At 39.1% G+C, this 25,033-nt stretch overlaps 1 protein-coding gene across 1 annotated transcript in view; it reads right to left on the reverse strand.

The window, feature by feature from the left end:
* LOC123241058 (antizyme inhibitor 2-like) overlaps positions 1-25,033 on the reverse strand; it is a 39,476-nt gene that overhangs the window by 13,328 nt on the left and 1,115 nt on the right. The window contains exons 3-9 of the mRNA XM_044668768.1: positions 23,030-23,203; positions 22,151-22,323; positions 16,299-16,433; positions 15,723-15,888; positions 6,377-6,527; positions 4,832-4,929; positions 3,450-3,667 (exon numbers count right to left, since the gene is read on the reverse strand). Of these exons, the coding sequence (XP_044524703.1) occupies positions 3,450-3,667; positions 4,832-4,929; positions 6,377-6,527; positions 15,723-15,888; positions 16,299-16,433; positions 22,151-22,323; positions 23,030-23,203 (1,115 nt within the window). The remainder of the gene's footprint in view (positions 1-3,449; positions 3,668-4,831; positions 4,930-6,376; positions 6,528-15,722; positions 15,889-16,298; positions 16,434-22,150; positions 22,324-23,029; positions 23,204-25,033) is intronic.

The following is a 25,033-nucleotide window of genomic DNA, read 5'->3' on the forward strand; positions in this document are numbered from 1 at the left end:
CCATCCCTTAAATGGGAGACTTATTGGTGTGGTCACATATGATCCTGGCAGTCATCCCACTTTTAAGAGGCTGGAAAGCACCCAAAAAGAATTCCATGAATCTTTGACTAAACCTTCATTCAAAGAACCAGAAACTCAGCCCAAAAAAAGATGTGAATTCAGGAGATTTGAGAATTCACTTCCCCAGGTCAAGCCACAAGTTAAATCTAGACCAGAATATGTCAACTCTTAAAAACCAGAAAGGAACAGAATAACGGTTCCCCTGAAAACCAGAGAGCCAGAGAATTATACCTGTTAGCCCCGAAAACTAGAGAACCACCGTGTGTCCAGCAAATCTCTTTATTTCCTTTAGGAGAGAAAATAAAACACACGTGCAGGGATTAGAATAGAACCAAACCTGGGAAAGAGGAGTTGATTGCAGGTTTTATACTATCCTAAGAAAGAGAAGAGGGGAGAGGGTGGCTCTGGGATTGGGCAACAAGGAGAAACTTCTGTCTAGCAACAGGAAATGTTCATCTGCAGCTTGGAATGTAGACCAAGATCCAATTTTGTTCATGATAGAAGACAGCTTTGGGATGCTTTACGAGGACTTAGGGACCACTCAGAATTGGTCTGAACCATATTTGTGTAAGAACATTTTCACGGTTACTTTCTGGGCACGTGTCATTGTTTTATCAGGTGAGTCCTGAGGTTCCTCTTCATGAGCTAGAAATCAAGGCAATTCTAATAACACAAAGCCAGTAGAGACATTGTCCCACAGAGACTCATTAGAATTGACATCATTTTAGAAACATACTTGTAAACACAAGGGATCTTTCCTAGGAACTGGGCATATGAGGTACAAAAGAGTGGCTGGCCAGGCAGGCACTATCAAAGCAGCAATAGTAAAGGGTCTTTGGGGGCAGCTGGGTAGCTCAGTGGATTGAGAGTTGGGCCTAGAGACAGGAGGTCCTAGGTTCAAATCTGGCCTCAGATACTTCCCAGCTGTGTGACCCTGGGCAAGTCACTTGACCCCCATTGCCCACCCTTACCACTCTTCCACCAAGGAGACAATACACAGAAGTTAAGGGTTTTAAAAATAATAATAATAATAATTAAGGGTCTTTAATGGAACTGATGAGATGGCACAGCACCAGGGATATGTCAGGAGTGCCCAAGAGAGGCAGAGATGGGCAAAGTGAAAGAGGTTTAGAGACTCTCGTGGGAGTCACAGCATTGAGAAAAAGGAATGCCCATAGAGGAGGCTCGGGAGACTGAAAGGTGCAATTCATGGCTCTGGGAAATGATCAAGACCAGTCCATAATCAGCAGCTGCATTCGACATATCACCAAGTCAAATCTACTTTCCTGTAGAAAAGTACAAGTCTCCACGTGGTTAAGCTGCCATAGGTGGTGGGGAACAAAGGCTGGGGCATAGGTGTAGGTGGCAGGGTGGTGGCAAATACTTGGGGTTTTGAATGACATCTAGTGTTCGGGGTGGGGGGAGAGGGTGGAGATTGCAGACTGCTGGAAGGTTAAGAGTGCTGCCCATTCCTTACAGGGAGGGAATAGCTTCAGCATATCTGCAGGTACTGCACTCTGCTATTATCCAATCCTTTCAGGCATTGTCCAATTCCTTGTGACCCCATTTGGGGGTTTTCTTGGCAGAGACACTGGAGCAGTTTGCCATTTCTTTCTCTAGCTCATTTTACAAATGGGGAAACTGAGGCAAACAGAATTAAGTGACTTGCCCAGGGCCCCACAGCTAACAAGCATCTAAGGCTGGGTTTGAATTCAGTTTGTCCTGACTCCAGGTCCAGCACTCAATCCACTGTGTCACCTAGCTGCCCCTACTTTGAGTTCTTCCGAATCCTTTCACTAGATTTTAACTTATGTGATCATGATATAGGTATAAAGAGGATAGCATGAACTGAGCCAACATACAAAAGTATTACAATTTAATACATATTTATTATGTTCCAACAAGGTACTATGTGAGGCACTGACATCATGGGAGAAAAGAAATCTTGGGGCTTAGGGCATCTTTATTTGGAGGGCAGAAATTTGAGGAGATGAATATATGTAATGTTTATTTTTCTTAGCGGCCTGAACGTATCTTAGAAGATGAGAACTGAAAAGCATCTTTGAGATTATCTCATTCAGCCCCTGATTTTACAACTGAGGAATCTGAAGCCCAGAGAGGGTAAATGACTTGTCCAAAGTCATATAACTAACAAGTGATAACTCCAGAAATGAACAGTTTGCTAATTACCAATTCAGGGTTCATCTCACTACACTCGGCTATTTCTGTGCAGAGATTACGAATGGAATGCACTTACTCTAGCCTCCTCCTTTTCTGTTCCATCTTCAACCCCAATTTCAGTCAAGACTTGTTTTTTTCAACTATCAGAAATTACTTTTTATGCCACGATACATGGTCAGATAAGCTTAGGAAGCAGTAAAACTTTTCAGCGTTTCCAATTCACCACATTCCCTCTCTAAATAGTTTCTTCACTAGCTTGCAGGCTTCCTGAAAGCTCCATTGCGAACATATCTTCCTGAAGTTTACAATATTGGGTCCAGAAGGCCTCTGTAAAAATAAATCTGCATTACTAACAGGAGTAGAAATATATTCACCCAGCCACCCTCAAGACATGGACCCGAGATTTGGATTATTAATTTGAAGTTACCCAGTAAAATGTAGGGTCTGAAAAAGGCAGGAAAATGGGGCAAGGGGAGACTGCCTGGGAGAGCATGGGGACTGTTATTTGTCTTTCTTTCATGAAGAGGATCTGTGGCATTAAGAGGTGATGTCTTGACTTGCCCCTGAACCAGGCTCAAGTGAGGCAGAGGTGCACAAGATCATTGACCTCTTTCTTCCAGTCATCAAAGCCCCTTGGAAAAACAAGTCAGGATGGCTGATGATGGTCTAGGGATGACCTTGGCATCTTTGATGTCTGACAAAGTTCTGAGTGCTCCACAGCACCTACTTCTGTGTCCTTCATGTCCAGTGGGAGAAATTGGTGATAGTTGGACATTAACGGTGACTGAGCAGCCCTTCTTGAACACCTCATTTTACCCAATGGGGTTTAATTGGGGGGGAAGGGAGATAAAGGGATCTTGAAGCCCTGGGGGTTAACCCAGAGTAGTTTCTCTCTCTACCTCTACAAAAACTCCTTCTGATACCACTCCATAACAGTGCGGATATGTGTAGGAGAAGGCAGATTACTAGTTCAAGACTGCCCAGTGACCCAGGGGGCAAGGGCTATTGTCTGCCCAGAGGTTCAAGAAATCCTGATCCCATCCTTGCCACAACTCAGTGGCATGGCAGAATTTGGCCCTGAATGCTCTCTGACCATACTCCTGGACCTAAGCCAAACTTGCCCTCAAAAAAGGATTCAGGACCCAGGGAGGGATAGCTGGAGGACCATCTGTTCACAATTCAGTGCCCAGGACTTCACTCCTACTCACCTTAGATCAGAAGGGATGGTAAAACTCAGCTGAGGCTGTGAAAAACCATTGAAATTGGAGCCTATGGTGTAGGTGTAGGCCCCCATGTCTTCAAAGATCAGCCAGTCACCCACATGAAGCTCCGGCAGCAAGACATCTGTGGGACCCAGACGGTCAAAAGCATCACACGTGGGACCCCACAGTGTGGAAGGATAAAGAAGTGGCTTGCAATTGAATTTCTGTATCAGATGGGAAGTAGAGGATGAGGGTTTTGCTAAATAAAATGACTCTTTGCCCAAACTATTCCCATGCCTTATTCCTTCCCATTCTTTGGGTCTCCAATCATGCTGATCTCTGTTTCTAAAATGTCCTCCCTCTCCTTTCCCTGCTGAATTCTTATTCACTTTCCCCGGTTGAATTCTTATTGTAAAAATCAATTCAGAGTCTACCACTACCAGGTTTTCTTTCCTTTCTACCCCATCCCACCCCTCACCCCTTCATGAACTTATCAACAAGTCATAGTATATAATATGATTATTTTCTAATACTCATCTCTCTACCAAACATTGAGCACAGGATCTTTGTCTTATTGAAACTTCGCATCTTCCTCAATATACTGAGTGCAGGACCCTGAAGAGGGCATATTTAAGTACTGTTTGTTAAATGAATGAATAAATCAAATGTGTCTAGATGCCAGTTCAATGGGACCATAGCTGGATGTACTAGAGTCAGGTACATTGTGAATGCCACAACGTATTCCATAATATACGGTTTCTATTTGCTGTTTTCCTTTTCATAATGTATATTATCTGCAGCCTCAGATGGGAAAATAGAGCAATTATATCTTGTATCCTATTGAGATCTCTTCCAGTTGTAAAGCATTGCCTTCTACAAGGTTCACTACTTAAATGTAAGTTCAGTGTATAGACTTTTTTCCTCTGGTGCCTCAGGTAACTTACCAGACAATCACTCCTTTAGAGAGCAATTCCTGCTAAAGGTAGGAAAACTATAAGCAGGTGAATTTTACCAATTCCATTTTTCAAACATTTCTGTGGCCTTTTCTAAGCAACCCTAATATGCTGTGTCTGAACAAGGTTAACAGCAAGGATGGAGAAGTACCAGTCACGTTGGAAGCCATTCCACAGCCGTTATTTTCTTCCCCATCCCCACGTCCTGAATAGAGGAATTCAGGGGTGAATTGTGAGGAGAGGTTGGGGGAAGGTGATCAAGATTGCATCTGAGGGCCCACACTGACCTGGAAACCTTGGACAACTTGCTCTATACTGACAATTTCGTAAGAAACATCGCCCTGTCCAGCTGATCTGTTCTAAGTACCACCCAACTTTCCCTTGCCTCTTCCTCCAGAGCTATCAAAACCAGTTCTTCCCCCTTGTCCCTCTTGCCTTCACCACACGAGGTGTCCTTGATTCTTTCTCTCTCCGAATAATTGCAAAAGAGGTGTAAAAGCCATCGTTGAGATAGTACATCAGTTTTCGGCCACCTTCAAGGAAAAGGAAACAGCTCAGTCAGAGGCATAGTTGGGGCTAGTGGGGCTGGTGACTCTCTGTTTTATGTTTGCGCCAAGATTCTCTTCTCTCCTAGGTGTCTCCATTTTTCAGGTAGGCTGGAAGTTCTTCAACACTGAAAGTCTACAAGTAGAAGCTGGAGAATTGTTTATAAAAACAAATACTGAGAACTTTCTTTGCACAAAGCTTTGTGCTAGGCACTGGAAACATATAAAAATTGCACAAGACAATTCCTTCTATGATACGTATAATCAGTCAAGAAAGATGACAGGATCAGAATCACAGATTTTTAAACAATGCACAGAAGAGTTTGTATTTTTTCCTAAAGGCAATGGGGAGTCACTAAAGATTCTTGAGCAGAGGAATGACATGGTCATCTCATACATGATACTTCATAACTTTCCTCCATGCCTCTGGATGAGTAGTCTCTAAGGCAATCACTATTTTCTCATCAATTCTACCACCTTTTAGAATCCCTAGTTTCCTTTAAAGCACAGCTCAGCCACCACCTCCTACATGAGTTCTTCCATGATACATGAGTATTCTCTCCTTCTTGCAATTCCTCTATATAGCTTCTAATATACTGTGTATTTACTTAACTGCATACATGTTATAGCCCACCTACACCCAGTCCCTTTCTTACCCTGCCTACAGCCCAAGTTGAATATCACCTCCTTGAGGACAGGGACTATTTTGTTTTTGTCTTTGTATCATATTTGTCTGGACCAGAGAATAGATTATTTGGAAATGAGTAATAGGAGATAAAGCTGGACAGATAAGATGGCACCAGCCTGGGAGGGCCTTGAATGCCAAGCAGAGGAATGTAATCTTTACTTGGAAGCAAAGAGCCTTCTTAAGTCCAACAGTGGTAAGGTAAGATCTAGTAGCCTAAAAAGCATAGACTTGAGGGGGAAACAGTGTGGTAGAGTGGGAGGAACATTGGCTCTGGAGTCAGAGGAACTAGGCTCATTAAATTGTGCAAATCCTTTGATTCTATAATACCACTGCTGGGTTTGTATACCAAAGAGATCAAAAAAGGGAAAAGGAAGGATTTGCACAAAAATATTTATAGCAGCTCTTTCTGTGGTAGCAAAGAATTGGAATGGAGGGAATGTCCATCAATTGGAGACTGGCTGACTGGTATATGTTGGTGATGGAATACTATTATTGTGCTATAAGAAATGATGAGCAGGATGATTTCAGAAAAAGCTGGAAAGATCTACATGAATTGATGCAGAGTGAAATAAATGTTATAGTCAAATAGGAGTTGGACTAGATTCCTCTGATATGCTTTAATTATATGATGCCATGATCTTGAGGTAAGTTTGGCTCTTGGCCACACTGTGAACCATGTCCAAAGCCCATGACCTGATTGGGGAGAGTTATCCCAGTCCAACATAACCTGCGCATTAGCCAGCTCACCTTGTTCCACCACCACATCCTTCTTGCCAATGATGTTGAGGGCAGCAGTGCACACCTTAGTGACATAGAAGCGGCCAGGCTCAGAGATGATCTTTACTCTACTGCCCTCTGGAAAATACTGGTCCAAGGTCCTATTGATCACAGCTGCCATCTGTAGGAAAGATGATGGTTTCCATTAGGATAGACCTCCCTACCTGGTCCCCAAACCTATACTTCCTTCCAGTCAAGTCAACCGTCCTGGACCCACTTGTACAGTGACTCTTAGCATATGCCTGTTTATGTCTCCTACCCGGTGCTCAATTTTCCCATGGGGGATGTTCCTAGGGGTTCTACACTGTGCCATGCCACTCAGATATCTCACATCTATTAGAACTTGTCATCTTTCTCCTTAGATATTAGAACAGATCATCCCTAGGACCTTCAGTATACCACCAGGTACCCCACCAACGCACAAGTATACACCAAGCTTTTACTTGCCTTCGAGACTTTATTTACACTATATTCTTCTCCTGTCCTTCCACCCTAAACATGTGGAAGGTTTTTCCCTCACCCTCCTTGACTCCAAGGCCCAGCTTATAGGTCATCTCTTCCATGCAATCTTCCTAAAGTCAGAGCAACACAGTACAACCTTCGAATCTCCTCTGTGCCTGGTAGGCTGGTTACCCTACTAAGCGTATGAACTTCTCGAGGACTGAGCCTGGGTCTGCTACTTCTCTGAGATCTGAAACTGGGTCTATTTTTCTCTCTCTGTCTTTCCAGCCCAATGTAAGTTTCCAAAGAGCAGAAATAGGATTTTCTTCTCTGATAGCCCCCTTAGGTCAAGGTATGGACTTGTTCTTCCTTTTCCTTCTCCAGACTCTGAACTTCCTGAGGTTATGGAGACGTGTTCTTTTAGCTCACTCCCACACCAAGCACTAGTTAAGCTCAGGGCTGGACACATAGGACCTGGGGACATTGTGCAGGTAGTAGAGAGAATGTTCAGTGACTTTTTTTTAACCCATATCTGCCATCTTGGAATTAATACTAAGTATTAGTTCCTAATGTTATTAGGAAATAGACTTTAAAAGCAGATTTAGAAATTTAGCCTATTTCCTATTACACCAGGCAGAAGAGTGGTATGGACTAGACCAGTGATGGGCAAACTTTTTAAAGAGGGGGCCAAAGGAAAGGAAATGCTCGTCTGTCAGTCTGCTTCTAAGGCAACTCTTTCGAAGTTTCATTGTATTGTGTCTTACTCACTGTATTTGTCAGATTAGGAATAATGTCGCACAGCATCTAGCCCACCCGCCATAGTTTGCTCATCACTGTTAGACAATTAGGGTTAAGTGACTTCCCCAAGAGTCACACAGCTGGGCTGTGTCTGAGGCCAGATTTGAACCCAAGTCTCCTGTTTCTAGGCCTGGCTTTCGAGTGTTCAGTGAGTTGACATTTTTGTGACTAGCTCCTCAGAGCTATTCCATTTGGAAGATAATGATATATTCCATTCATTATAGAGTGATTCTGTATAGCCTTCTTCAATGTCATACATTGTGAAGATGATCCTGAGTTTTGAAAGGTCATGACAGTAGGTCCTGGCTCACTGGGAGGTTTTCAAGTATGGAACCAAGAGTGAACTCTATTTGCTCAAGGACCAGCCTGGCTATGCTCAGAGAGGTCCATCATCAGGACTTTTGTATTAACAAATTTTAGTTATTAAAAGGGGCAGAAAATGGATTTGGAGACAGAAAAACTTTTTGCATAAAGAAAAGAGTTAAATCAACTTGTGAAGGATGTAAGGCCATGACTCTTTGGTAAGTGAGCAGATTGGTTGTAAAAAGGAACAGAAAAATAATTTTCATACATAAAAAAATGATAAAAATGCACATGTGAAAAATCTACAGAAGCAGATTTTTCAGATAAAATGGGAAGAAAGATAAACAGTTGAGGGCAAATAGAAAACAGAGAGAACATGTTTGAGGACAGAGAAATAACTGAGGCTACACAGGGATTATGTTCCCTTGGCTCATTTCCATGTAACTGCTTCTAGTGTTTAAAGAGTTTAAGACTGACGAAGTGGTCAATCAAGTAATTGGGGTCTATGGTCTAATTAAATAAACAACATTAACTTTATAAATAATAAAAAGATAGAATACAGTTTCCAATATGTTGGATTTACAGCCAATTCAGGACAATATGTTCTTCTAGAGACAGCCCATTAACTTTATAAATAATAAAAAAATAGAATACAGCTTCCAATATGTTGGATTTACAGCCAATTCAGGACAAGATGTTCTTCTAGAGGCAGCCCAAACCACCCTTTCCTCTTGGAAGGAGGCCCTCAAATTTTAGTCTCGTTATTTTGCTTCTTCCATTCAGAGACCATCTTCTACCCCACAACTACTGATAACCCCGGCTACCGGGGAGTTACAGCCAGGGCAGAGAGAACCACCAGCCCCCTAATATATGCTGCCTTATCAGAGCTTCACTGAGGGGAGCAATATACGACTGACTGGAACCCTTAGTTATCTCCACTCCAGCACTTGTGCTATCCTAGCTGAACCCTGGTGCAACTTTGGGCTTCTTTAGGACAAGAGACTTTTTTAGGGAATCAGCACCACTGAGTAAACTCCCAGAGACCCCATGTAAGAGCCAGGCCACATTATACCTGGAAAGACCAAGGACAGTAAGTCCTGCAATGTAGAGCTATGTGTTGCTTGGGAGACATGGTTTTCCTCACTTAAATGCCATCTTTGCTAGGTTTCTGTATGTGCCTTCTCTCTCCCAGAGATGGTGAAAGTCCACTACTTTTAATTTATTGTGTCTAATGACATCTTGGTCTTTATTTTTTTAAACTTTAACAAGTATTTATTTAATTAAATTATTTATTTATTTGTTTAAATATTTAATTGGATATATTATTTTAAAGCAAATAATAACTTGTTTCCCCTTTTAACCTTGGTTGCATTTGGTTTGGTTTATACAAATAGTTTTGAATTTAACATAATAAAAATGATCTATGTTACACCTCAAAATGTTATCTATTTCTTATTTGGTCCATTTTGGTCTTTAGAGAACAATGCCCCCCATCCTCACACTGATCTCATATATAAAATAGAAATCATACTCATGGTCCAGGGAAAGAGTTCTACCACCAGAGTTATGAAACCTAAGTGATAATTTCAGCATAAACATTAATTTCTATGTTACATTGGGCTTCAAGTTCCCCAGCTATAAAGTGACAGGATGGAGTAAGCATCATAAAATTTAGAATTGGAAGGGACCCTAAAGATACTGTAATTTAATCCTTTCACTTCATAGACAAGGAAACTGGGTCAAGATTGGTTTAGAATCATAGCTTTAGACTTGGCCAAGCCTTCAGAGATAATTTAGTCCATCTGCCACATTTTATAGATCAAGAAATTGGGGCCTAGAGAGAAAAAGTGATTTGTCCAAGGCTGCATAACTTTTAAGAAGTAGAACTAGGATTTTAAAAAATATGAATGGGAGAACTTTAAGGCAGAGCCCTAATGGTGAAGAAAAGGCAGAGGTTTGCCTGAACTTTCCCAAATTTCCCTCCAAACAACTTTAAAATAATGCCTCAAAATGAATTCTGAAGCAGCAGAAACAACAAAAGACTGGGTGAAACAATTTTCTAATCCAATACAACTTAAAAGATTTGTAGGGAAGGTCTGTCACACTGGGGTGAGAGTGAAGCACAATCAAGCAGGGATTGGGTTGGGGCAGGTGGCAAGACACTGGCAGGCCTTGGGACTAACTGAATTAGTATCAGTGGCTTCCAGAACTCTCAAGTCACAGATGGTAAAGGGTTGTATAACTGGTCAGAAGGAAATTACAGGGTTCCCTTTGCTGGTACTAGGTGCAGGACTCTGTTATGCTGTTCCTAGGCTAACCCAGGATACAGTCTTGCAACACAGTTGTACAGAAAATCTGAAACTTGAGACAGTACTGATCAAAGTCCAACTTTAACTTTTTTTTTCCAAGAAAGAGGCTGGGAAAATGAGCAAAAAACAAAAGAAGAACCTGGACATACAAAGTTATGGTGATAGGAAAGATCAAAATACAAACTCTAAAGAAGATAAAACTTCCAAAACCTCAAGGAGTGTTGGGAGCTATTAAGAGAAATTAGAATCTCAAGTAGATATTTTTATCTGGACCCCCTCAAAAGATTAATACAGACCGGCAGAGCCATGTATTGATCGTTTCTCTCTATCAGGGTCGAGACGGAGTGGGATATCTAAGATAAAAATATGAGATTCCTCTTTTGATTCCTTTCATAATTCTCACCTTCCTTCAAAATGCATTATAGTCTTATTGAAAAAGATGTGGGCTCTCAGCAATCCAGTAGGAGGGGGGATAACACTGTTCTCCTTTGACCGAGAGTACAGATGGCTGGTACGGCCAAGGTCGAACCCTTGGCAGGGCATTTTGCCCAGAATTAAAGTAAAATAATGAGGCTCAAAAAATTGTTTTAATACCATCAAGGCTGAGAAGTTCAGGGGCTTTCTGGCCTAACGAGATGTCCCTGGCTCCACTTAAAGATAACACATATAGTTGATAGTTTAGCATAGTTTTTTATCTACACTTGGAGACTTCTAAGGCTTTTGTTTTGATTATAGTAAAAATACTGCTCTCTGTAACTGTGGGAAACTTTCTTGGGCTTTTGGGGGGAAGGGATCTTTAATTTCCTTTATAATAAAGTGGTGACTCCAGTATATCTCAGAGCATTATGAGCTAACAAGCTGTGCTTCCAAACTGTTTCATTCTTTACATCTGACGACCACCCAGGCCACTCAGATTAGTCTCTGGTTATAGAGCAGGATCTCTATAAAGGAGAAACGTAAATTGTTTTCAGTCTCAAGAAGAATTCCTGGGAAACACTCAGAAAGAATTTTAAAATCAAATATAAGTAAAGAAACATTGGGAAAAGAAATGAGAATGATATAAGAAAATCATGAAAAAAACAGTTGACAGTTTGGTAAAGGAGGAACAAAAATACTGAAGAAGATAGTACTTAAAAAAAACAGAATAGGGGCAGCTGGGTAGCTCAGTGGATTTAGAGATAGGAGGTCCTAGGTTCAAATCTGGCCTCAGATACTTCCCAGCTGTGTAACCCTGGTCAAGTCACTTAAATCCTATTGCCTAGGCCTTACCATTCTTCTACCTTGCCTTGGAACCGATACACAGTGTTGATTCCAAGATGAAAGGTAAGGGTTTTTTAAAAAAATAAATTAATAAAAATTAAAAACAGAATACTCAAAATGGTTTTTTAAAAAGGGGACCAAAAGCCACTAAAGAAAAGAACTCTTTAAAGAGCAGAATTGGCCAAGTGGAAAAAAAGATGTACAAATATTCAATGAAGAGAACTTTAAAAACAGAATAGGTCAAATGGTAAAAGAGACACAAAAATCAATTGAAAAGAACTTCTTGTAAAAAATCAGAATTGGCCACATGGGGGGAAAATGTACAAAAATTCACTGAAGAAAAGAAGTTCTTAAAAAGTAGAATTGCCCAAATGTAAAAGGAGGTACAAAAGCTCACTCATGAAAATCATGCCTCAAAAATTAGAATTGGGTAAATGCAAGCTCCATGAGACATCAAGAAACAATGGAACAAAATCAAAAGAATGAGAAAATAGAAGAAAATGTGAAATATCTCATTGAAAAAAGTGACCTAGAAAACAGATATAGTAGAGATAATTTAAGAATTATTAGACTACCTAAAAGTCATAATAAAAAAAAGAGCTCAGACATCATCTTTCAAGAAATTCTCAACAAAAACTCCTCTGATACACTAGAACTAGTGGGTAAAATAGACATTGAAAGACTCCACCACTCACCAATTGAAAGAGATTACAAAATAAAAACTCTTAGGAATATTATAGCCAAATTAAAGAACTCCAGGTCACGGAGAAAATATGGCAAGCAGCCAAAAAGAAAAAATTCAAATCTTGAGGAGCCACCATCAGGATAACACAAAATTTAATGGCTTCTATATTGAAAGATCAAAGAACTTAAAATATGATACTCCAGAGGTCAAAGGAACCAGGATTACAACTAAGAATCACCTACCCAGGAAACCTGAGTGTGATCTTTCAAAGGGGGAAAAAGCAGGCTTTCGGCAAAATAGAGGACTTCCAAACATTCCTTGGAAAGACCAGAGCTAAATAGAAAATTTGACTTTCAAATCTAAGACTGATGAGAAACACAAGAAGGTAAACAGGAAAGAAAAATCTTTTAAGGAATTCAATAAGATTAAACTATTTACATTCCTATATGGGAAGGTGATACTTATAACTTCTAAGAACTTTATCATTATTAGGACAATTGGAAGGGATATACATAGATATAGAGCATGGGTGTGAACTGACCATTATGGGATGGTATCTAATAAAATAAAATTAAGGAGTGAGAAAGAGGGATGTACTGTAAGAAGAGGAAAGGGAGAGGTAATATTCCATAAACTATTTCACCTAAAAGAGGTATAAAAGAGTTTTTACAATGGAGGGGAAGATAACAAACCTGGGGTGGGGAGAAGCACTTGAACCTTACTCTCTTCAGAATTGGCTTGAACAGGGAATAATATACACAGTCAGTTGGATATAGAAATCTATCTTACTCTATAAGAAAGTAGAAGGAGAAAGATATATGAAAAGGGAAAAGCAAAATACTTCTGAAGATGGATAAGATGAAAGGAAACACCAGGACAAACAGGGAGGAAATAGAATAAAGAGAAATATACAGATAGTAATCATAACTTTGAAAACTTTAGATCAAGTTTTTTTTTTCTTTCTGATAAAGGCCTCATTTTCTTTTTTTTTTTCTTTTCTTTTTTTCTTTTTTTTTTTTTTACCCTTGTACTTCGGTGTATTGTCTCATAGGTGGAAGATTGGTAAGGGTGGGCAATGGGGGTCAAGTGACTTGCCCAGGGTCACACAGCTGGGAAGTGGCTGAGGCCAGGTTTGAACCCAGGACCTCCTGTCTCTAGGCCTGACTCTCACTCCACTGAGCTACCCAGCTGCCCCTCTCATTTTCAAATATATAGAGAACTTCCATTCTGCTAGCTGACAGGATTGCCTAGGATAATATTGCAAATGCAAGAAATCTTGCATAAATCCTGCATTACAGAACTCATTCAAATGTATAAGAATAGAAGTCATTTCTCAAATAATAAATGGTCAGTCAAGGGATATATACAGGCAGTTTTCAGGTGAAGAAATCAATGCTATTTATAGTCATAGGAAAAATATTTTCAATCACTATTGATTAGAAAAATTCAAATTAAAACAACTCTGAGGTACAACCTCATATCTGTAAGATAGATTAATGTAACAGAAAAGAGGAATTAAATGTTAGAGGGGATGCAGGACAAAATGAGACACTAAGGCAGCATTGGCAAACATTTTAGAGATCATGTGCCCAAACTGTACCTTCTAGCTGCTTGTGAGTCCTTCACATTACCTCAGAGAGTGGAAGGAGGAAGTGTTCTCACTGGGCGGCTGGACAGAGGAGCAGGTCATGCAAAAAAATGTCCTTAGGCAAGGTGGAGAGGGGAAATGGAGCAGCCCCCTCCAGCACACTGGGGCATGTGTGCCACACCTTTGCCAATACAGCACTAAGGCATTGTTGAGGGAATTGTGAACCAATTCAAACATTCTAGAGAGCAAACAATTTAAAATTATGCTCAAAAGGCTATAAAATCCTGCATACTCTTTGACCCAGCAATACCACTACTAGGTCTGTACCCCAAAGAGACAAAAAAAAAAGAAAGAGAGAAGGACCTATAGGTACAAAAATATTTTTAGCAGTTCTTTTTGTGGTGACAAAGAATTGGAAATCGAGGTGATGTTCATTAATCGGGTAATAGCTGAATAAATTATGGTATGAGATTAGATTATGATGGGATGCTTTTGTGCTATAAGATTTATGTGCAAGATGTAATCAGAAAAACTTGGAAAGACTGATATGAACTGGTGCAAGGTGAAATAAGCAGAAAGAGGAAAAAACATTGTGTACAGTAGTAGCAACATTGTGCAATGATCAATTCTAAATGACTTGGCTAATTAGCAATACAATGATCCAAGACAATTCTGAAAGATTTATGATGAAAAATGCTGTCTACCTCCAAGAAAAAGAACTGATGGAGCCAAAAACAGATCAAAGCATACATTGTAACACTTTTTTCCTTTTTTTTTCAGCAGGTTTTCTTTCCCAATATGACTAATAGGGAAATATGTTTTCAATGATTACATGTGTATAACCTATACCAAATTACTTATTCTCTTAAGTAGAGATGAAGGGAGGGAGAGAGAAAGAGAATTTGAAACTCAAAAAAAATTTAAATGTTAAAATTGTTTTTACATGTAATTGGAGAAAATAGAATTTTAAATGTTACTATTATTATTAAAAGGAGAAAATAAAAAATACAAATGATAGTGGTCATTTAGGGATTTTGAGAAGGGCATAAATAGATTGAATAGAATTGATTCTATTTTCTGTTATGTTACATTTTCTCTGGGGATGCTTTCTAAAAGAAATCTCTGCTTTTGCTTTTCTCATTTTTTAGGCTGCAGGACTGAACCAAAAGTCCAGATTGTTTCTAAGGAATTTCTTCTCTTTTCTAATCATCATTTCTAACTTATGGTCTCATTTCCTTCAGGAAATCATAGGAAAATGAAGGGAGAAGAAGTGGAAGGAAAGTTGGTGCCCATTGATTGAGGAATAACTAAGCAAATTGTGGTGCACAAAAGTAATGGATGTCATTGCATTATAACCCATAAATATGAAGAGTTTAGAGAAACTTATATAGGAATATACATATGAAGGAATATATATAGGAAGACTTATATGAACTAATGCCAAGAGAAGCATGCCAAAACAGGAGAATAATTTATAAAAGGAAGAATAATTTTGAATACATATATAATATAAATATATTTGTATTAAACAAATATTAAATATTTATAAAGTAATTTATAAAAAAGAAGGTAAAGGAGAAAATCACTGAACAATCTGGAAATTTTTATAGATACAATGATCACCAGTGATTTCAGAGGACTCACAAATAATCTTCCTTCCTTTTGGAAGAAAATGCCAGTCTATAGGTGAAGAATGAAATATATGTTGTTAAAGATGACCATTGTCTCTAACTGAACCGAATTTCTAAGCAAGACCTCTAGGTTTTTTAAAGGATGCATATTTTTAAGGGATCATCTGTAAAAAAATTTTAATGAAGTGCTAAGATCAGAACAAGGAATATATTTCTTTCACTTCCATTGGTAGCGCCCACTCCCCGTCCTAAGCAGCCTTTTCTTGCCTTCCCCCTGCAGCTTTGGATCTTGGCTCCTCACCTCTTCAAATGTAGGTGCGAAGTTCTTTGTGCCTGGGAAACCCCCTCCAATATCCAGGAGGCTCATTGGGTGCCCAATCTGGAGACCCAGGTCAAACACATGCCGGGCATCTGCGATGGCCTTGTTGAAGCTCTGTGGTGTCTGACAGCCAGAACCCACGTGGAAACTGAGTGAAACCAAGCACACCATTAGTGTTGAGGAAGTGTACAGATGCAAGTGTGAAGACATATGTGCTTGTACACACATAAGGATAGAAACGTTCCCACATAGAAACAAATATATACATATGGAGACACACAGAAGCATAAACAGCTTAGAAATGCTTTTCTGTCTACAAAACCTTTATGATTTACAAACTCTCACAAAATCTCTGGAAGGAAAACAAGACAGAGATCATTGCCTTTAGCTTACAGGGTAGAAACTGAAACCCAGAGAAGGAAAGGGATTTGCCCAGGGTCAAAGGCCAAGGTCATTGACCCAATAAGTCATAGAAGAGCCCAGGTTTGTACCCAGGCCTTCTGGTTCTTCCTCTTCCAGCACCCAGGGAGAAGTAAGAGTCTCTAAAGGCAGACTCACCAGGCTCCAACTACAGTCACTCCCAAGTCCTTGGCAAGGGTCAACAGATGGCCACATTGGTCCAAGGGAGCCCCAAACTTGGCACTCAAGGGAAACAGGCTCTCACTGTCCTGGGTCCAGAGTCTGAGGACCAATCTGCCAAGAAATAACGGCCCACATTTCTCTCATGCCTTATTAGGTTTACTAAGATAGGTAGTACAAATATTATCCCCATTTTATATAGGAGTGAAGCAACTTAGCCAAAGTCATATAACTAGTGTTAGAGAATTTGAATTTAAGTCTTAATCTAAGGTTGGTGCTCTTTCTAATGACTTTCACTACTTCTCCAGAATTATAATGCTGTGGCTCCTAGATTCTCTCCTAGACATCTCTATTCCTTGTTCCACTTCCACTCCATCTTTACTTTTCCTCATTTCATAGACTCCTATGAGTCAGCCTTGCTAGTGATCCTTCCCAGATCTTATGCTCAACTTCTAAGAACCATTGTTTAACTTTTTCTTGGGGGTGGGGGTAGGAAGCCAGAACCAAGGTGGCAGCTTAGCAGCAGTGAAAGCTGGAATTGCTCTGAGAATCTTCTATCAACCTTAAAATAGCACCTCAAAATAACTGCAATCACAGAACCAACAAGAGGATGAAGTGAGAAAGCTATTTGAAAGATATGCAAAGAGTCTATTTTCATGGGATAAGGTGAAACTGGAAGGAAAACTATTCACAGAGAAGTGCAGGCCACCCAGGTTCTGAACCTCAACACAAGCCAACTTCAAGACCCCAGGACCCTGCTTAAACCAACAGCAGAACACACCATACCCCACACCCACCCCTTGAATCCTGAAGCCCTGGCACAAGTCCTTAGGAAGGCCCTGAAGTCTATAGTGATTGGCCCTTTCAAGCCTACAGTGAAGCTGCTAGCCTTGCAGCACTTTTGAGTACTACAAATCATCAGCAGAAGAGACTGAATCATCAATTTTCCTAGTCCACAGGCAAAAAAAATGGCTGGGGAAATGATCAAACAGCAAAAGAAACACCTAACCATAGACAATTTCCATGGAGAAAAAGAGCAAGGCATTGATTCAGTAGGAGGAAGTCAGATCAAAGCAGTCACAGGCAAAGTTTCAAATAAAAATGAGAATTGGTCTCATGTACTAGATGAACTCAAAAAGGGATTTAAAACATCAAATAAGAGAGGTGGAAGAAAAATGGGAAAAAGAAATGAAAATAATGCCAAAAGAAAATAGCAACTTAAAAAGCAAAACTGGTTAAGTGGGAAAACAAGCACAAAATCCATTGAAGAAAAGTTCCATGAAAAGTAGAATTGATCAAATGGAAAAGGAGGATCAAAAGTCATGGAATAAAATAATTCTTTAAAAATATGAATTTACCAAATAAAAGTTAATGACTTCATGAGACAGCAAGAAATGATAAAAATCAAATCAAAAGACTGAAAAAATGGAAGAAAATATGAAATACCTCATTGAAAAAACAACTGACCTGGAAAATAAATCCAGAATAGACAATTTAAGAATTATTGGACTATCTGAAAGTCATGATAAAAGAAAAATCTAGACATATTACAAGAAATTATCAAAGAAAACTGCCCTGATATCCTTGAACAGGATGGTAAAATAGAAATTGAAAGAATCCATAGATCACCTTCTGTAATAAATCCTCAAATTATGACTCCCAGGAATATTATAGCCAAGTTCAAGAGCTCCTAGGCCAAGGATAAAATATTGCAAGTGGCCAGAAAGAAACAATTCAAATATCATAGACCCCTAGTCAGGATTACATAGGATCTGGCAGCTTCTATATTAAAGAATCAGAAGGCTTGGAATATGATATTCCAGAAAGCAAGGAAACTGGGTTTACAACCAAGAATCACCTACCCACCAAAAACAATTATATTCTTTAAGGGGGAAAATGCCGTTTAATAAAATAGAAGACTTCTAAGCCTTCTGAAAAAAAAGACCAGTCCCAAACAGAAAATTTGATGTCCAAATTCAAAATTCAAATAAAGGATAAAAAGGTAAACAAGAAATAGAAAAAATTTAAGGAACTCAATAAAGTCAAATTTTTTATGTTCTTATATGGAAAGATGATAATTTGTAACTCTTAAAATTTTTATCATTATCATGGTAGAGTAATACATACATAGAGGTAGTGGTAGTAAGCTGTTTAGGATGATATGGGGGGGGGGAAGCCTAACAACCAAGGGGTAAAGAAAACAATTGCACTGAAAGAAGAGGGAAGAAAGAGGTAAAAATGGCATAAATTGTATCACATAAAGAGGCATGGGGGGGAAACTAGGATGCAGGTGATAATGGGCAATACTTAAACCTTACTCTCATTGGAATTGGCCCAAATGGGGAATAACAGAGAGGGAATAATGGTGAATAGAGTCCTGTCTTATTCTATAGAGAAGTAGGAGGGGAATAAGAAGGGTGGCAGTGGGGAAGGGAGAAATATGTGTGTGAATTAAAAATCTGGGGAAGCTCTAACCCAGTCCTATCCCAGAAGATTCTCTCCATAGGAAGGACAGAGGAGTCACAGAGTCACATGTCTACATGGTGCCATGGAGGCCAGGAGGCCAGGAAATAGGATGTTTAGAAGCCATAGGCCAATCAAAAGATCTGGAAGGATCTAGGGAAAGGGCTGAAAGGGATATTTGAAAAGCCAGTTCAGGAAACTTACTGGGCCACTTGGGTCTCATTCCTCTCTCTGGTCTGTCTCTCTCTTGAGCTGTCCTAGAAGTTCTTATCTTTCTGGCAAACAGCTACATAGAGGGAACCACACTGGGCTGAATCCAGGACCAGATCTTACTTTAAGATAGAAAGACTAGAAATCTTAATTCTCTTTTTCTTTCTCTTTACTAATAAATACTTATAAATTTATTATAAAGTCTCAAAGATTAATTTTTATTTATGACATAAGGGAGGGGAATGGAGGAGGTAATTAAAAGCAAAACACTTGTATGGAGGAACAGAGTGAAAGGAGGAAGGACATAATTAAAAGGAGAAAGCAAGATGGAGGATAATACATAGATGGTAATCATGACTTTGAATGGAAATGGGATGAGCTTAACCAAGAAATGGAAGCAGACAGCAGAGTGGATTAAAAAGCAGAATCCAATATGTTGTTTACAAGAAACACATTTGAGACAAGTAGACACACATAGAGCAAAAGTAAGGTAATGGAGCAGAATTTATTGAGCTTCAACTGAGATTAAAAAATAGCAGCAGTAGCAATCATAACCCTAGACAAAGCAAAAACAAAAATAGATCTGATTAAAAGAGATAAAGAAGAAATTACACCGTGATAAAAAGTAGCATAGACAATGAAGTAATATCAGTACTTAATAGATATGCACCAAATGATATAGCTTCCAAATACTTTAAGGAGAAATTAAAGGAGTTTAAGGAGGAAATAAATAGCAAACCTGTATTAGTGAAGGACCTCAACATTCCCCTATCAGAACTAGAGAAATCTAACTAAGAAATAAACAAGAAAGAAAGAAAGGAAGTGAATTAAATTTTAGAAAAGTTAGATTTAATAGGTATCTGGAGAAAATTGAATGGGGATAAAAAGGAATACACCTTCTGTTCAGCAGCATGTGGTACGTATACATATATCAATCGTGTACTAGGGCATAAAAACTTCCTAAACAAATGCAGAAAGGCAGAAATATGAATGCATCCTTTTCAGATCATAATATAATAAAAATTATAATCAATAACAGTTCATGGAAAGGCAAGTTAAAATTAATTGCAAACTAATCTAATTCTTTTTTTAAATCGAATTCTTAAAAAGATCAAAGAACAAATCATAGAAACAATCTCTAATTTCATTAAAGAGATTGACAATGAGAAGACAACATATCAAAATTTATGGGACACAGCCCAAGCGGTATTCAGGGGGAAATTTATATCTCTGAATGCTTATGTCAATAAAATAGAGAAAACACACATCAATGAATTGGGCATGCAACTAAAAAAAGCTAGAAAAAGTAAATAAATTAGAGGAACATAGAATAGTTTACCTGTCAGGTCTGGGCAAGAGGGAAAAATTTATGATCATTACAAAATATAAAATAAATAATTTGATTATATTAAATTAAAAAGTTTGTGTGCACCTAAAACCAATGTAACCATGATTAGAAGGGAAACAACAAACTGGGGAGAACTTTTTACAACAAATTTCTCTGATAAAGGTCTCATTTCTCAAATACTTAAAGAGCTAAATCAAAACTATAAAAATGCAAGACATTGACAAATGGTCAAAGGATATGAAAAAGCAGTTTTCAAATGAAGAAATCAAATCTATAAATAATCATAAAGAAAGGTTCCAAATCACTCTTGATTAGAGAAATGCAAATTAAAGCAATGCTGAGGAACCACCTCACACATATCAGATTGGCCAATATGATAGTGAAGAAAAATGATAAATGTTGGAGGGCATATAACAAAATTGGGACACTACTCCATTGCTGATGGAGTTGTGCACTGATCCAATGATTCTGGAGGGCAATTTGAAATTATGTCCAAAGGGCTATAAAATGATGTACACCCTTTGACCCAGTTGATACCACTACTAAGTCTGTATCCCAAAGAGATTTTTAAAAATGGGAAAGACCTACTTGTACAAAAATATTTAGGGCTGCTCTTTTTGTGGTGACAAAGAATTGGAAATTAAAGGCATATCCATCAGTTGAAGAGAGGCTGATGCAGAGAGAAATAAGCAGAACCAGGAAAACATTATACATAGTAACAGCCATATTGTGGGAAGATCAACTGTGATAGACTTAGCTACTCGGCAATACAATGATCCAGAACAGTTCTGAGGGACTTAGGACAAAGAATGCTATCCATCTCCAGAGAAAAAACTGTTGGAGTTGAACGGCATATGAAAGCATGCAATTTTCACTTGTTTATTTGAGTTTATGTTTTGGGGTTTGGATTTTATAAGATTACTCACTTATAAAAATGAACAATATGGAAATATGTTTTGCATGATAATATATGTATTACCCAGATTGAATTGCCTGCCAGCACTGGGAGGGGGAAGTGAAGGGGGGGAGGGAGATAAGTTTGATCATATAACTTTGGAAACTTATGTGGAAATTTGTTATTACATGTACTTGGTAAAAATAACTAAAGTAAGCTTTCTTTAACATGGAAAAAAGAACTATTCTTTGACTTCTTCCCCTAGTACCAAGCCCCCACCTCATACCTCAGGATCTAGGTCATTGTTTCATCTTCCCCTATCTACCCCCTGCTTTTATCCTCTGTCTCCTTTCTCTAAGACCTTTGCTGGTCGCTTTCCAATATACTTTGCTATTCATGGCGTGGGACCTCCTGGTATTTTACCTGTTATTAATTGTATTCCATGGTCGGTCCATGGAACCTATAGCAGATCTCTGCCTGTTACCTATGATTTGGTCTCCCTAATGATGTACATTATGAATGTCTTATAATATTCATCTACCTCTTGCCCCCTAAATCTCCCTAACCTTCAGTGCTTATGCACTTATACTTTTTATCTGTCATCTTCACTCATTTATTTATTATTAACGATAATAACAAAATAACTAGCATTTATCTATAAAGCTTTGAGGTTTGAAAAACACTTTCCATGTGTTATCTCATTTAATTGTTACAATAACCCTGTGAGGTAAATGAGATTATTATCTCCATTTTAAAAATGAGGAAGCTGAATCTGATAAGGAAAGTTTCTCCCTGTTATCTGTCCCCTGTTCTTCAGGTCTACCTAGACTTTGGGTTCAGAACATCCCTGTCTGTCCCATGAAACCATCGACCAACACCTGATGCTAACAGTAAGGGTTCTTCTGCCATCCTTACCTGGCATTGGGGTGAAACTTGGCAATCTTGGCAATCTCATCCTCACAGTCAAAAGTCATCAGCTGGACCCCATGGCTGGCAGCATATTGAATGTGAGAGATCTGCTTACATGTATTGGCATAGATGATGCGGGTAGGGGCAACTCCCATCCTCAGAACCTGCTCCAGCTCCCCCTAATGGCAACACAGCAGAATTCATCCCTCCAGGGGCCACTCCCTTTCACATCCTTAACCTGGGGGACTCTTTAGAACTCAATGGAGCATGCCATCCCTAGTTCAAGTCTCCAAGGGTCTTGGAAAGCCCAGGGAAAAAGAACTGGATATCGCCTTGACCTTCTGGAAATTTGGGTCATACTCCATTTCCTACCCCATTCCTTGCCACTCCATTTAGAAAACACTAATCCCTTAGAAGAAACTTTGAGGTATTACTGGAGGAGGATTGATGAATTTAAAGCTCCCTAGATGAGAACTCCTAAGGACTTTGGGAGGGCAGGGAGGAGAGGAAAAGAGGATATGGCCAAAATGTTCTCAGTTCCTCCTAGTCCAAAAACACATATACACAAATATTCCTCTTGTTCATGTTTTCAAATCTTCCCTAGCCCATACCCTTAGACTCTACTGGAGGCATTACCAATGGGAAAAAGAAAGGAAAGATGTGGCCCCCCTTCATGTGTAAGCATGTCACCCACATTCTGATTTCCTTTCAGCCTCTTGAGTTCTTTTATAGTTTGCCTTTGCCCTCAGATACTCTGTTCAATCCAGAGATGCTCAGTTTTCCCAAGAACTTTTTCCTTCTCGCCCTCATGAATCTCTTGCCTTCCCATCATGCACCACCTCCACTCCCAGGTTTATGTAGATATGGGACCTCCTTGGAACTCACCTTACTGGCACAGTCAAAGCCAGTGCCCAGATTGGCCAGTACCTGTAAGACACTGGGGCTATTGTTGCACTTCACAGCAAAGAAGGGGGTCACTCTGGGTAAGGCATGCTGGAATATCTGATGCTGCTCAACCAGAGCCCCCAGGTCAGCCACCATGAAGGCGTCTCTCTCATCCTGTGGGTAAAATGGTTAGATGGGGTCATTTCTGGTGGAATAAGGAAGCATTTCCCTGACCTTGGTTGTTCTGTGACTTTCTGCATTCTGTTTACTCCAAATCTTAGATAATTAAAGCTGTCCCTTGGGGCCACAGTAAAGGAAGCACTGTAATCAAACATGCCCTTATCTAATCATTGACAAAAATGTTAAACAGTACAAGTACATAAACGAAGTACATATCTCTAGAGCACTGAGCTGAAGCTTTCCTACCAAGTAGACCCAGTTGGTGACTATTCTTTGAGTCTGGGAAGCCATTTCTAAATCTATCCAATTGTACAATCATTTTTCCTGTATCTCTCAAATTTTTCTACAAAAATAACACTATTTTTTTCAAATACTCCAATAAGATCTAGGTAAGCTAATTCTTCAGGATTTCCCTAACTTACTATCTGCTATTTGTCAAAAAAGGAAATTATCTTAGTATGACAGAGCCAAGAACATTATCTTTCTCAGATAACATGGAAATGAAATGAGTGTATTAGCTCTCAATTCTCTTTCATATATTATCATTATTCCAGCCACCTGGGGCAGTAGTCCTAAGCCTCCTTCAATCTCTAGTTTTCCTCCAGCATAAATTTGAAAGGATCCCCAAATGATTCTGCTATTCTTTCCTGACCAGATTCAGCTCATTCTGAGTTTTATTATAAGAATTCCTGACATATTATTTTCTTTATATTCATCTGCTATTACTTGCCTTTTCTTCCAGAGTTAAGGCAATGTATAGAGCTCTGGACCTGGATCGAGATGACCCAAGTTCAAATCCAGCCTCAGATACTTGCTAGTTGTGTGACCCTGGGCAAATGATTTAGTTTCTTTCTGTCTCAATTTCCTTATCTGTAAAATAGGATCATTGAAAGCACTTACCAGAGAGGATGTGAAGTTCAGATGAGATGGTTTTTGTAAAGCTCTCTGGAAATTTTAAATTGTTCTGTAAATGTTGTTTACTATTATTATTAACTTAGGTTTATATGTTTAAAATATGTTAATTCTATTGGTGAATTCCCTGAAAATCTACCTTATTCTCTTCACATACATTCCTTAAGCATGGAGAGTCAAAAAGCTCCCTTCAGTCTTGAAGAACTTAGGGACTCCTTTAGCCCCTAGGGGTTTAGAGATCTTTATCCCTCAGCTTCTCAGAGTTTTAAGTCATTCTCTTCAGTTTTTGAGAACTTGGAATTCTCTATTATCAACTCTTGATAACTTTATGTCTTCATTTCAGCGCACTGGGATTACCCCATGAACTTCTGAGAGCTTGAGGTCTCCCTACACCCACACAAGCATTGTTAATCAATATTCCCATTACCTTTTATCCAAAATTCTTCTGTGGCAGCACTTGATTGCTTTGGACTAGGTAGTGAGGAATCTGATGGGGAACTAGGGACGTGGCCAAAAATGGAAATTTATTTTCCTTGTGTACGCATATTTATAATGGTAATTCCTCCCCCCCCCCCCCTTGCTTTCTCAGAGTGGTAAGGCAAGGGAGATGGGAGGGAGAAAGTGTGGGTTTCCATTTGAAAATAAAGTAGAATATTTTTTAAAAAATTAAATTTCTTAGCTGAAAGGGACCTCAAGACAAAATTTTGAAGATGAGAAAGATAAACAATATTAGATCTGAGAAGGTCCTTAGAAGAGAGAAAATGAGATCCCAAGGCATTTTAGAACATAAAATCTAGAATGTCTGAGCTTGGAAGATCACTAGGAAGTAGAATATAGAGGGTCTTAATTTAAAAGAAAAAAAAAGACCTTAGAGCATAGAGTCTCAAAGTTGGAAGGTATGTTACAACATGG

Source organism: Gracilinanus agilis, chromosome 3 (assembly GCF_016433145.1).
Source record: "Gracilinanus agilis isolate LMUSP501 chromosome 3, AgileGrace, whole genome shotgun sequence".
Lineage (NCBI taxonomy): Eukaryota > Metazoa > Chordata > Mammalia > Didelphimorphia > Didelphidae > Gracilinanus > Gracilinanus agilis.